General features: G+C 43.7%; 2 protein-coding genes across 2 annotated transcripts; both read left to right on the top strand.

Moving 5' to 3' along the window:
* Positions 1 to 90: 90 nt before the first annotated feature.
* Positions 91 to 9,667, top strand: atp6v1c1a (ATPase H+ transporting V1 subunit C1a). Its single transcript, XM_042107792.1, has 13 exons — positions 91 to 239; positions 1,207 to 1,350; positions 2,553 to 2,620; positions 3,651 to 3,736; positions 3,853 to 3,947; positions 4,255 to 4,346; positions 5,898 to 5,996; positions 6,185 to 6,253; positions 6,967 to 7,059; positions 7,375 to 7,468; positions 7,747 to 7,844; positions 8,200 to 8,326; positions 8,588 to 9,667. Exons 2-13 carry the CDS (start codon positions 1,219 to 1,221, stop codon positions 8,684 to 8,686), a joined length of 1,152 nt encoding a protein of 383 aa, XP_041963726.1. The 5' UTR covers positions 91 to 239; positions 1,207 to 1,218; the 3' UTR covers positions 8,687 to 9,667.
* Positions 9,668 to 9,930: 263 nt separating this feature from the next.
* baalca (BAALC binder of MAP3K1 and KLF4 a) lies at positions 9,931 to 12,110 on the top strand. Its single transcript, XM_042107303.1, has 3 exons — positions 9,931 to 10,335; positions 10,749 to 10,912; positions 11,238 to 12,110. The coding sequence occupies exons 1-3, from the start codon at positions 10,140 to 10,142 to the stop codon at positions 11,337 to 11,339; spliced, it is 462 nt and encodes a 153-aa protein (XP_041963237.1). The 5' UTR covers positions 9,931 to 10,139; the 3' UTR covers positions 11,340 to 12,110.
* Positions 12,111 to 12,532: the final 422 nt, after the last annotated feature.

The following is a 12,532-nucleotide window of genomic DNA, read 5'->3' as shown; positions in this document are numbered from 1 at the left end:
CAGTTGCAGTAATACATCCCAACCAATAGTGGCCGTTTATCTTTCTAGGTGAACCTTCTAACCCCTGGTCATGTTCAGTCTGGAAACACCCACCTTGATCAGCTGACTGCTTTGGAGTCTGTTGCTGTCAGAGACCACTTCATAGTCTAATGGAAAATAATACAAAATTTGTCGTCTGAGCATATTTACGTCACATTTTAATCTATACATTTCATAAATACGTATCGCCATAAAATCAGGTGAGTTACTTGTTCATTCTCGAACTATCTGCCTTGCTAAGGGGTAGGCTACGATAACCTTGCTATGCTGGCTAGAAGACAGCTATGATAACAAGTGTAGCATCGCAGTGCTACTACTCATAGGCTAGATGGATTATGTAGCTAGAGGGCCTGTACAAAATATCGTTATGCCAATGGATATAGAAGTAGTGTATCAGTAATGTATTTAGGAAACGTAAGATAAGATACCAAATGTTTTGTTCTCTCAAATTAAGTTTGACTCTCGTCGAATGGGTTTTGTTGGAGTGCACTGCGACAAGCAGCTATAGCTAGCAAATTTTAGCCACAAGCCAGGACAACTTGCAGCATCAATGTTAACCTTAATCATAATTTATTATTAGATAGTACCGTGATGCAAATTAGATATGTAGTTGCTCTGTTATCTTGTGTGTATTTTGGTATGTATATCAAAGATAAAACAGCTGTGTTCGTGTCTGATTTTAACTGCCAACAGTTTTACTATAAATGAAAAAAAGAAGATTTCATTATTAGGCCTAATTTTCATTTTAGCGATACGATTATGTGAAAACTAGTTACTTCAGGTCAGGATTTCTATTTGATCATTTTCTCTGTGGCAAAAAATATTCCTTCGTCGCCCCTTCAATACATACTCTACTATATCTGCGTACCATATCAGTTACAGTCAAAACTGATGACATTGACAATACACAATGCAATTTACAGACAGTGTGTCTTCTGTAAAGTATATAAGACAAATACACCCCGTCTTTTACCCCGCACACGAGGGTGACTCGTGACTTGTTACTGATTTTTCGGAAGTCACGTCAGAAAAGGGAACAAATGACCAATAGAAGTTCCAGCTTTACTTCATCTCCAGTTTGCCCCTGTCCCACCTTTATATGGTGATGGGTCTTTAAAAATACTTTGACTTATTGAATGTAAAGAAATTAAAATATTTCTGTTTCAGTGATAAGCAGCCATGACAGAGTTCTGGTTAATTTCTGCTCCTGGAGAGAAGACTTGTCAACAGACATGGGACAAGATGATGCTGGCCACCACCCGCACCAACAACTTGTCCACTAACCACAAATTCAACATTCCTGACTTAAAGGCAAGACACTGCTTTATAACAGAAATGTTACCATACATGTTGTACATTAATCAGTGGTTGGACAAGAGGCCAGGGTGAATTGTCCTTTTATTTTTACTAATGCAGGCCTGAAGGCCTTCGTGTGCTTGACAAAGATGCATACACCAGCGTGTCACTGCTTTTCATCACCCTTCTTTACCCTCCCTGCAACAGAGCTCACCATATGACCTAATTCATATAGGTACCATGGCATTAACCTAGTTAGTTAGTTGATGGTTGAGAAATTATGTTTGAATGAACATGAAACTTATTTCCCTATAATTTCACTCCTGGGGTTGTACACATTACATTCATAGTCTGCGTTGCAAATTAACAATTGATTATTGCAATTATTGCAGACATACATTTAAGATTGATCTTTGTGCCTAGAAATAAACAGAAAACGGAAAACACACATACAGTTTGTAACTACATAATATTAGGTGACATTTTCTATACAAATGAAGATCACATGTATACCAGGAATAAGCAAAGGCAGAATTATGGTTCATTGAAATGAATGACATGCTAAAACTTTTTAACCATAGGTGGAAGTGTTTGCATTCCTGTGTCTGTGCTTGTAACTTTTGTAGAGGTTGTCGTTTTAAAGCATAGTACTATGTATTTGAAACATGTAGTTAGTTAAACAACTGCATGCACTTTCCATTATAAACATCCATGTGCAGTTGATCCATTCCATCCAAACATCCATGTGCATTATAAACATCCATGTCCACTGCTTGTCTGCTCTGCTCCAAATGATAGATGCAGGAAAATTATTATCCTTGGTAACAGTCACATTCAAATGTTTAACCATATAGGCCATGAGAACTTTGAGATGCATGTGTGTTTGTGTGTGTGTGTGTGCACCCACTGTGGGCCCCATTTTGCCCCCGTTTGCCCCATCTTGCCCTGGAGAGCCTGACCTTGCTGGCCTCTGCCACGTATTGGGTGGCCAGTGGTTTCCTGGAGTTTTTATTCGCTGCCTGATGGGTTTGGAAAAGAGGCTGGCGCCTTGCTGAGCGCCCCGGGCTCCTGAATGCCTCTGCTGGCTGACTAAACTTCATGTGCTGCTGAACAAACACGCCCTGGCTGCGTTTGGATAAGTCCATTACACAGAATGTTGATCAAAGGTTTGCATTCTCTCCCCTCGCCATCTGCCCCCGCCCCCCCACCCTCCACAGGTCGGGACACTCGATGTCTTGGTGGGACTGTCCGATGAGCTGGCCAAACTGGACTCCTTTGTCGAGAGGTATGCCAGAGTTCCTTCTGAGATTTGAGATCGCTGCATTTTTAACAGCGGTGGCATGCATACTGATCGCCAAATTGTGGAAAATGTCAGTGCTTTAATGTCGGCATTGTGTCTCTTCTCTACCTAATGGCAAATTGCATATCTGTGCTGTGTTTTGATCTGAAGGCTGGCCGACACTCTGTCAAAATCAGTCCGCTTTAATCTCTTCTGTTTGACTTCTCATAGTGAGAAATATCGCACAGTAGTGTGGCGGCCATGCCTGCTTGCTAAAATTAGCCATTAGCAGTTTGGTGACACACCGGCAGCCCTTCACTCAGTCATATTTAAATCCCATGACTTGTGTGTCTTTTCCTCGCAACATGAAGGAAATGTACAGTATTTATAAAAGTGGGAAATGTCTTGAAGTCTGACTGTTGTTGATGCAGTTGGCCTCTTAAAGCAGTATCAAGTAAGCAAAAATGCAGTATACAAACCAGGGAATTGGTGATGTGTAATGAATCAGGCAAAGCAGATTGTTTGTTATGGTTAGAGCTGAACAGACAGCCAATTGTGTCTCTCTCTCTCTCTCTCTCTCTCTCTCTCTCTCTCTCTTTCTTTCTTTCTCTCTCTCTCTCACACACACACACACACACACAGCTATAGTGCTATTGTTATAAATTGTTATAAATGAGCAACTCTCTGAGTCTCAGTATTTGTGATTTTGCTCAGTAAGGCATTTATTAATTTGGAGGCCCTCAGCAGCAGTCTTGTGGTCAGGTGGTGTCAGCCTAGAAGTCTCATTATCCCAGCAGATGGAGCGTGGGCCTCCTGCGACCCACTCAGGCCTCTGGACAAAAGAGCACAAGAGGCTCACCGGGCACGCTGCGTCCTCAGCCCCAAATGACGCGATTTGGACCATTAGCCGTGTCTGTCTGCGTTTCACGATCATCCATTATCGCCGTTGTTTTCAGATGAAGTGCCATTGAGCATCATGGAAGGATTATATATGGCTGTGTCACGGGTGTGTGATGCCTTTTGATCCTGTTCGCAGTGTGGTGAAGAAGGTCGCTCAGTACATGGCCGACGTGCTGGAGGACAGCCGAGACAAAGTTCAGGAGAACCTGCTGGCCAATGGAGGTGAGGGAGCAGCCACGGCCCCACGGGCCCATCGCTGTACTGCCTGCACATGGGAGCGGCAGTTATAAACTATGTGTTTTTAACCCCCCCCCCCCCCCCCCCTTCTCTCACTCTAGTTGATCTGGTTACCTACATCACAAGGTTTCAGTGGGACATGGCCAAGTATCCCATCAAGCAGTCTTTAAAGAACATCTCTGAGATTGTATCCAAGGTCAGTGCAATTCAGTGATCAGTGATCACTCCTCTTGAATTCTTTAATAGCAGTATTCATCTTAATACTTTGTGATCATTACATTTCATTTATATCTCGGCTTCACTGAAAATGAGGAATGCCCTCAATAAACGAGAATAAATAAAGGTTGAAAGAATGAATGAATTAATTAACTGATGTACCAGTTGTTCAATAATTGGTAGTTCACCCATTACTATTTAACTGTTCTGGAAAATTCGGTGTCCACCCATCAATATTGGTCAAATGAATCCACTTTAACTTCTGTTTTATTTTTACTGCTCCTTAGCAAGTGACACAGATTGACAATGACCTGAAGGCCAGGGCCTCTGCCTACAACAATCTGAAGGGCAACCTGCAGAATCTGGAGAGGAAGAATGCGTGAGTTTACCCCCACATTCTACCTGCAACACCTCATGTCATTAAAGATGACCAAGTATGGATGAACCGTATTTTACCTTGTTGCAAATTTGGTTTGTCAAAACTAATTTTAATAACTATTTACAAGCCCATTTGCAACCCGATAAATAGACTGGGGAATAAAATGGCCCATTTTTGCAGATATCTAGTGCCCCCTCATGCGTATCTGGCATTCACAACAATAATTAAGTGAGCTGCCTTGCAGCCAAAGACACCATAGGCTCCAGCAATTTCTATCTGAGTCTCCAACTTGAAGTGATAACAAAGCGTGTGGCTTGGTGTGGTAATCAGAGGGATGGTTTGTGTCTGTATTTGCGTCACAGTCTGACTTTGTTCAGATTCACCTGTTTTTTAGTGGTCATTTCGAGTTCAAGATTTGCATATGAAGCAGTTGATGGTTGCTTTGTGGCTATGCACCAAACTCTCCTTTGTCAACAAGCCAGTATTCCATTGTGTCATCTTTAAGGCAATAATTGTACTGTATTCTACTCTAGTCTGTGCTTTGAGATCCCTGCCTGTTCACATCTACTTTTCCAAGTGACCCATATCAGATATCTGTGTTACATGGTTCAATACTTTGCTTAACACTTGAGTCAACCTGTATGTGCACTTGAAGGTTTGGTCAGCGAAATAAAAGCAAACATACGGATGGCACTGCAAATACACGGAATAATAACACAAGCTTACAATATTTGGCTATATCAATGGCTAGTTGTTTACTTTTGTTTGTGAAGTATCTTGAGAAGTCTACTGGTTCTGTTTTAAGGTGAAAAAGAAATTGGAGAGTCCTTATCGCAGCTTCCAATGTTTAATTTGAAAATTTTTCCAGTTGTGAAAGTAAAATTATGCATCATGTAAATGCGAAAAAGTATAAGATTGTGGGTATTTTCAGTGACGTGTGATATAAAAATGACAATCTGTCCATTTGGACGACCGTCACATTGGCACATAGCCAATTAATATCTGATTAATTTCCACATATGAAGGAGGCCTGAAACTGAATATTCAAATCCATGTGCTTTTTTCCTGTTTACACATTTATAGTACATACAGAGACGGTTGATAAAGCATATTAAGGATCTTTGGTACATATCTGATCCGTGCCACGTGAGAGCAAAAATCATACATTAAGCAAAATAGTAATAGGATTTACAGTAATTTTGGGGCAGCCGTGGCTGACTGGTTAGCACTTCGGACTTGTAACCGGAGGGTTGCCGGTTCGAACTCCGACCAGTAGGCACGGCTGAAGTGCCCTTGAGCAAGGCACCTAACCTCTCACTGCTCCCCGAGCGCCGCTGTAGCAGGCAGCTCACTGCTCCGGGATTAGTGTGTGCTTTACTTCACTGTGTGCTGTGTGTGTTTCACTAATTCACGGATTGGGATAAATGCAGAGACCAAATTTCCCTCACGGGATCAAAAGAGTATATATAATAATATAATATAATATAATATAGTATATTATTGCTCCATGTTGTTCATGTTCCACATTGCAATGTGATATTTCTCCACCAGGGGGAGTCTACTGACCAGGAGTCTGGCTGATATTGTCAAAAAGGAGGACTTTGTGCTGGACTCGGAGTATTTGATCACAATGATTGTGGTTGTACCAAAGTAAGGATCCCCAAAAGCAGTGGTTGCATTACTTAATCAACAATACTGGTAGTTTACAGCTTGATTGAATAGATGCAGTAAACTGGCAACCTAATCATTTCACACTATTGTACTGTTCGTGCTACCATATTGTTCTTTTCTCTTATTTGTGGTATTTTAAAAGACCAAACCATGTTTAAATTTTCCAGGACAAGTTATGCAGACTGGCAAAAGACATATGAAACCCTTTCAGAGATGGTGGTCCCCCGATCTACAAAGTAAGTCCCAGAACAATGGGTATCCTCAAGACATGGCTATTAGTAGAGATATTGTGAGGTAGAGGCAGTTGCATTTACCAGTTACCAGCTACTAGTACATGGTGATGGGAGGGCAGTGGAGAGGAGAGGCCATACCCCCAGGGATTATTCTGTAGCTGGTTGCTAAGGAAACCAATTAGCTTCTTGCTAGAGCATTAGCAGACTGGTACAGTCTCATCTGACAAGGGGGGGTCAGAGCTCTCTTTCTTTCTCTCTCTCTCTCTCTCACTCTCTCACACTCACACTCACACACACAGACACACAGACACAGACGTACACACGCTCACCTCTGTCTTTCTATTGATCCTATAGCCAATGTATTATATGTTTACTGACTGTCAGTTCATATGTAGTCTGTTTTCTAGCAAAGAAATGACTTCTATAATTGGAAAAAATGGACCCAGATGTGAAATAAATGTTCAAATGGCTTGATAGCACTGGTTGTGACTGGCAGTAAGATGCGTACTTAAAGCTCAACCACTTAAAGTAATCATAGAGGATTTCCTCAATGCAGTTCATAAGAACAGGTGTTCTCACAAGCATCTCAGAGTATGTGTCTGAGGATTCCCTGGAGAGGTCGTCAAATCATGCGAGCGTGATTATCAGAAGTGTGCCATAACAATGACTAATCTTTATGATGCCTCGGTCATCACACTCTCCTCCCCTTTGACCAGTCTGCTGTTTGAGGACCACGAGAGCGGCCTGTTCAGTGTGACCCTCTTCAGGAAGGCCATCGATGACTTCAGACTCAAGGCCCGGGAGAACAAGTAAGGCAGACTGGGCTGCATATTGAGAGAGAGCGAGAGAGAGAGAGGACGGTGCTTGCGAGTGCTGATATTGTGGTTGGAATCTTGGGCTTGTTTATGTGTTTCTCTTAATTACATGCTTTGATGAGCTGTGAAAATGGCCTTCCCCCTGGTGAGGAGATGAAGGCATGTAATCTGATAATGTGAAGCACACAGGTCAAATTGATTCCTGCTGAATTACATCAAAGTGTGTGTGCGTGTGCGTGTGCGTGTGCGTGTGCGTGTGCGTGTGTGTGTGTGTGTGTGTGTGTGCGCGCATTTTGTGTGCACCAACAGATTCATGGTGAGGGACTTCCAGTATAATGAGGAGGAGATGAAGGCAGACAAGGAGGAGATGACCCGGCTTTCCACCGACAAGAAGAAGCAGTTTGTACGCACCCACACCCGCACCACAACACTGACAGGCATTCCAAATCAGCCAGCGCGGACGTCCTGGGGAACAGTCATGGAACAGAAATAATATCACAGCCTCTGAAGGCCTTGAGTAATCTGTCTGTCAGTCTCGGTGATAATATAAGCCGCCCCAATCCGCTGTGGAAATATCATACAGTCTGAATCTGTTTCTCAGACTCTGCCCTTGGCTCTGGAACGTTCTAGAGTGATGGGGTGGTTGCAAGCTTTAACGCTGTGTGTCTTTGCTGTTGTCAGGGCCCTCTGGTGCGATGGCTGAAGGTGAACTTCAGTGAGGCCTTCATTGCCTGGATCCACATCAAAGCCCTGAGAGTGTTTGTGGAGTCGGTCTTAAGGTAGTCTCAAGTACCAGCAGCACTACACCATCATGCACCAGTCTGCTTCCTACCTCACAGATTTTATTTGTGTATAGCAGGCATAGCAATTGTGCAATCAGCCGTTACATAATCTGTACCCAACAGTTGTCTTGAAATCAAAGGAAATTGCGTTTCCAGTTGATTGCTAAATTGTGCAGAGACCCACACATTTCCACTCCGTTCTTTGAACTAGCCATCAGCACACCAGATCCGTAGACTGACCAAACGATGGCTGTGTGTGGAGATGAGGTTCCGGTCATCGTTCACTCCCGCACAGCTGCAGGTGTATGGAGACATGCCGGGGCTGATGACCTCTCTGTCTGGGTCCATGTAGGTACGGCCTGCCTGTGAACTTCCAGGCCATGCTGCTGCAGACCAACAAGAAGACCATGAAGAAGCTGCGAGAGGTTCTGTATGACCTGTACAAGCATCTGGACAGTAGTGCCGCCTCCATCATGGATGTAAGTTCCAGTGTTGTACACCCTCTCTGGCAGAGCCACTGATGTGGTTGGCCTATTTCTAGACAGTATACAATATGTTGGACAATTTCAGTGTCTTTAAATATCTGTGTGAATACCTTCATTTTCAATCACAACATTGTGAGTGAAACCACTCCAGTACAGTGCATAATGAATGTTATTTCCTTGATGTTATATGATCTCTAGCTGCTGTTGCTCAGACGTGTTGTTGCTGATTCTGTTTCCTGTCTGTCTTTTCTGCAGCAGCCTGCCATGGACATCCCAGGTCTGAACCTCAGCCAGCAGGAGTACTACCCCTATGTGTACTATAAGATCGATTGCAACCTCTTAGACTTCAAATAGAGCTCGCAACTGGGGGCCTGTGGCCACTCTTTGGTCTCGCTCTGTCTATGTGTTGAAAATGGACTGACCAGGGCAGCTCTTGATTGGTCTGACTCTTCCCTACACCCACCCCATCTTGCTCTCTTTGCATGCTCATTGGGTGACCAGACATACTGTTTCTCTCCCCCCCCCCCCTCCTCCAGGTACAAGATGCATTCTGCAGCTTAATTTATAGTGTCCTGATTGTATTTTTCCAAAATGTGTACATTTTGTCATGTTGTGAAAGGAGAGATGTGTTGCTCAACTGCAGTGTGTGTGTGTGTGTGTGTGTGTGTGTGTGTGTGTGTGTACCGCCTCATTTCCCTTTACCAGCGTAGCTGGGTGAGCTGCCCCATTATCGACCCTTGAACTCTTCACTGTTTCAATGGGGGTCTTTGGTGGGCTGTTTATGAACAGCAGAGAATCTGGTCACCCTCTGCTCATTCCACTTGGCAAAGTAACTTCTCACTGCCCGGGGACAGAGCGCACAGTTTACGATTTTGTTTACATTTTGTCTTTCCTGAGATTGTCAGAGTATTCATGTTTGTGTTTTTAAAAATAACATCAGAATATTCAGATGTCTTCTTGAATGAATGAATCAGGTTTACTTGCGTCACATTTGAAACACTGTATTTTCAGTCATTCCACCTTGGTGTAGTGTTGTGTGGTAGATGTTTTGATAATTGGTCACTGATCATTGAGCTGCTGGTTTGTGATGGGTGAGATGTTGGCTTGTGCAGGGACATCAGGTCAGCGTTTACCATGTTTAGTCTTTATTGAAGCACAGTCTTGGTTCTCCTCAAGAGCAGATGGTCATGTCTGAAAGGATGTAATTTATTATGTGTTGTCATGTTCTGTATATTTGGTGTGAAGATAAACATATATCTAAAACTATATATATGTATACATTAAGTGTTATCAATGTCTGATGTTAACTTGAAACAATAAAATACTTTAACGTGCTTCACTGCATTCATAGTGTATTTTGTGTATGAGGACAAATGAGATCGTCTACATATTCCTCCCAAGTGCTATGGCAACGGTATGTCAGGATGGTAATTTTCACTGCAGACGTCGCTGATGGATAGATGTTATGGACGAGCAAGCGGTTACAAACCTGTCAATACGAGCCAGCCTCTGACTTGAGCGAGTCAGCTGTTTGGTGTCTTTTCAATTACTCTGTTTTACGTCGACAATGACGTATGTGGTCGTATATCAAGCAAGTTAAGCAGAGGCATGCGTCCATAAGAGCAAGCATCCTCGCTATCGCACGGAGCAGCAGCGACACCAGATCTGTGGTTAGGGGGAGAGGATGCGGATAGCTGTGACGAACATTCAGTCACTGATGCAGCCGCGGTTCTGATGTGAGGAAGCCATCCATGCGCCGCTCTGGTCCTGTAACAGAGGGCTATCAAGAGTGTCGCTGGACATTTCAATGGGTTGTGGAGGCAGCAGGGCTGATACAATCGAACCCCGTTACTATGAGAGTTGGACAAGGGAGACTGAGTCGACATGGCTTACGAACACCGACACGGAAATTGGCCAAGCTATGGCCAGTAATAACAACAATCAGCGTGGGATATCTGACACCGGCAGCGCATCAATTAAACAATGCACGACAACTTGCTCAGGTTTGTACCATTGATAATGCTTTAAGATACAGAAAAAGACTGAAGACATCGATATGCTCTGATCGTATGCTGATCATAGCTGCTGTCAGTGTCTGCACTCTGCGGTCTGACAATTATTCTCTATAGGCTATTAAAGAATGCTTAAATCTTTACAGTTGTGGCTCCTAACTGTTCATTTAACAATCTAAATAAGGGAAAATAACTCATGTAAGTCACTGATGTGTTATCTGCAGCATCTCTGTATGAACTTTCATAGTAGTTGTCGCTATAGTTACTCACCTAGCCACCATTGATGTGTTTGTGGTTCACAGCCAGCTTGCAACCTAATTATGTAATGCAGCATATGGCAGTGTTGTTTCAACATCCAGTCATGCTTAACCTCTGTGTATATTTGGACAATTCTGGACCCTTAGTTAAAGGAGAGGATGGACGTCCACCTGGGCAGGTGCCCTCTACTGGTGCCCCCAGCAGAGAGAAGAAGATGGTGAACACAGCCACCCAGTGTGGGAAGCCTCCACTAAATGCCACAGGCAGTAGTGGAAGCAAAGGCAGACTTGGCCTACTGCACAGAGAGGAGGTGAGATGGGAGCGTTGTGCCGTCACACATCCCCTGCCTCCCAAACCTGCTGCTCAGTGGGCTCCGGTCACTGATTCAGACCCATTGCTAGCTGTCTGTGGGAACACTGACTGGACTATGACATCAGTGCAGTGTGGATGAATGTTTTTTTTCTGTCAGCATTACATGCCTACTGTTAGGTGACACACACACACACACACACACACACACACACACACACACACACACAATACACACATAACTGACTGATGTGTAATGCCATGCCCAGCTAACCTTAAGTACTATTTCCCCTGTCTTTTTTTCTTCCCTTGTCCTTTGAGCACAGAGTAAACCGAAAGGCAGGAAATTGTCCTCCAAGGAGGCCGTCGTATCAAAGAGCGTCCAGCAGAGCTCCTGCCCTGAGGACAACACGTCTGATGGCAAGTAGGAGGCCGGACGCTGGATTATATCGCCGCTTTCCTGGCCACTGAAACAGATGAAGGACAGAGTCACCGCTCCTTCCATTGCCCAGCTGACGTGCACTTGTGCCACCCAACACATCATGTAGAGTACAGATCAGATGTTTGCTGCACGGGTAGGGCGGGTAGGGAGGGGTTTAAATGCCTGAACTGCTGGTCCGGTCAATTGTTACATTTTCCACTGTCAGAATCTCCTTCTGTGGGATCAAGGGACGATTTGAGATGTTGAATTCTGATAAGCTGTTTGAAATTGCTGGTTGCTATTTTGCATGACATGGCAGTATGCGGGGGGTGCACATTGGGTTAAATGATAGGAAGGAAATGCCTACTGTAAAATGCTGCAGAGAAAGACATTGAAAGACGCTCAAGCTCCGCTGTCTTTTACACACATGCGACGCACATGCAGTGACTCAATGTTCCTCAAACCATTTCACTCTCAGCCTTACCCACTACTTGAATTTGACTGAATTATACAGATGCCACATATATCCAGTCCTGGTTGCTCTGAGGAAATCCACTGGCTACTCACTGTATAGCAGTCCCATGACAGTGCCTATGTATTGCTTAATAACATGATGAGGTGAGTGACTGGAGTTCAGCAGAGTGAGTAATGTGTGTGTATGATAAAGTGCGTAGAGAGACTTACATGATCTGATTTTTGTGTTTAGCAGTGTGTATGTCATTGTGTTGCTGTAAATTATAAAGATTAATGTAAACGGTGATGCTGTATTAAAATACAAACAGACACAAAAATGGAAGAATTGTTGTTCAGAATGAATGGCTTGAGCATCCTAGTTTTAGTTTTAGACAGCTACAGCATATATAGTGAATCCCGCCATTACTGACATGGGTGCTTTGTATTTGATGTCCTTGCTGCATGGAAGGCACTAGGGTTAGGCAAAGGTTAGGGTTAGGCAAGAGTTAGAGTTAAGGTTAGGATTAGGTGCATTGAAGTCGACGGTCGCAGCACTGCCTTAAAGCCGACGGTGGGGGCTCAAAACACCATCGAGCTTGCTCTTCACAGACCACAGGTGGCCTGTAGCTTTTCACATTTTGAGGTTCAACCAAGTGACAAATGTGCTGGCAAGAAGTCCTTTCAGAATATGTGGGGCTGAAATTGCTTGAAAAAGGCTGGAGATGGCAGAGAGTCAAGAAAAGACAG

Source organism: Alosa sapidissima, chromosome 10, assembly GCF_018492685.1.
Source record: "Alosa sapidissima isolate fAloSap1 chromosome 10, fAloSap1.pri, whole genome shotgun sequence".
Taxonomy (NCBI): domain Eukaryota; kingdom Metazoa; phylum Chordata; class Actinopteri; order Clupeiformes; family Clupeidae; genus Alosa; species Alosa sapidissima.
This window is presented reverse-complemented; position numbering and strand designations above follow the sequence as displayed.

Coding starts and splice junctions, on each gene's coding strand:
- atp6v1c1a (XM_042107792.1), top strand. CDS start 1,219: ATGACAGAGTTCTGGTTAATTTCTGCTCCTGGAGAGAAGACTTGTCAA. Junction 2,621..3,650: donor CTGGACTCCTTTGTCGAGAG/GTATGCCAGAGT, acceptor TCCTGTTCGCAG/TGTGGTGAAGAAGGTCGCTC. Junction 3,948..4,254: donor TCTCTGAGATTGTATCCAAG/GTCAGTGCAATT, acceptor ACTGCTCCTTAG/CAAGTGACACAGATTGACAA.
- baalca (XM_042107303.1), top strand. CDS start 10,140: ATGGGTTGTGGAGGCAGCAGGGCTGATACAATCGAACCCCGTTACTAT. Junction 10,336..10,748: donor ATGCACGACAACTTGCTCAG/GTTTGTACCATT, acceptor CTGGACCCTTAG/TTAAAGGAGAGGATGGACGT. Junction 10,913..11,237: donor GCCTACTGCACAGAGAGGAG/GTGAGATGGGAG, acceptor CTTTGAGCACAG/AGTAAACCGAAAGGCAGGAA.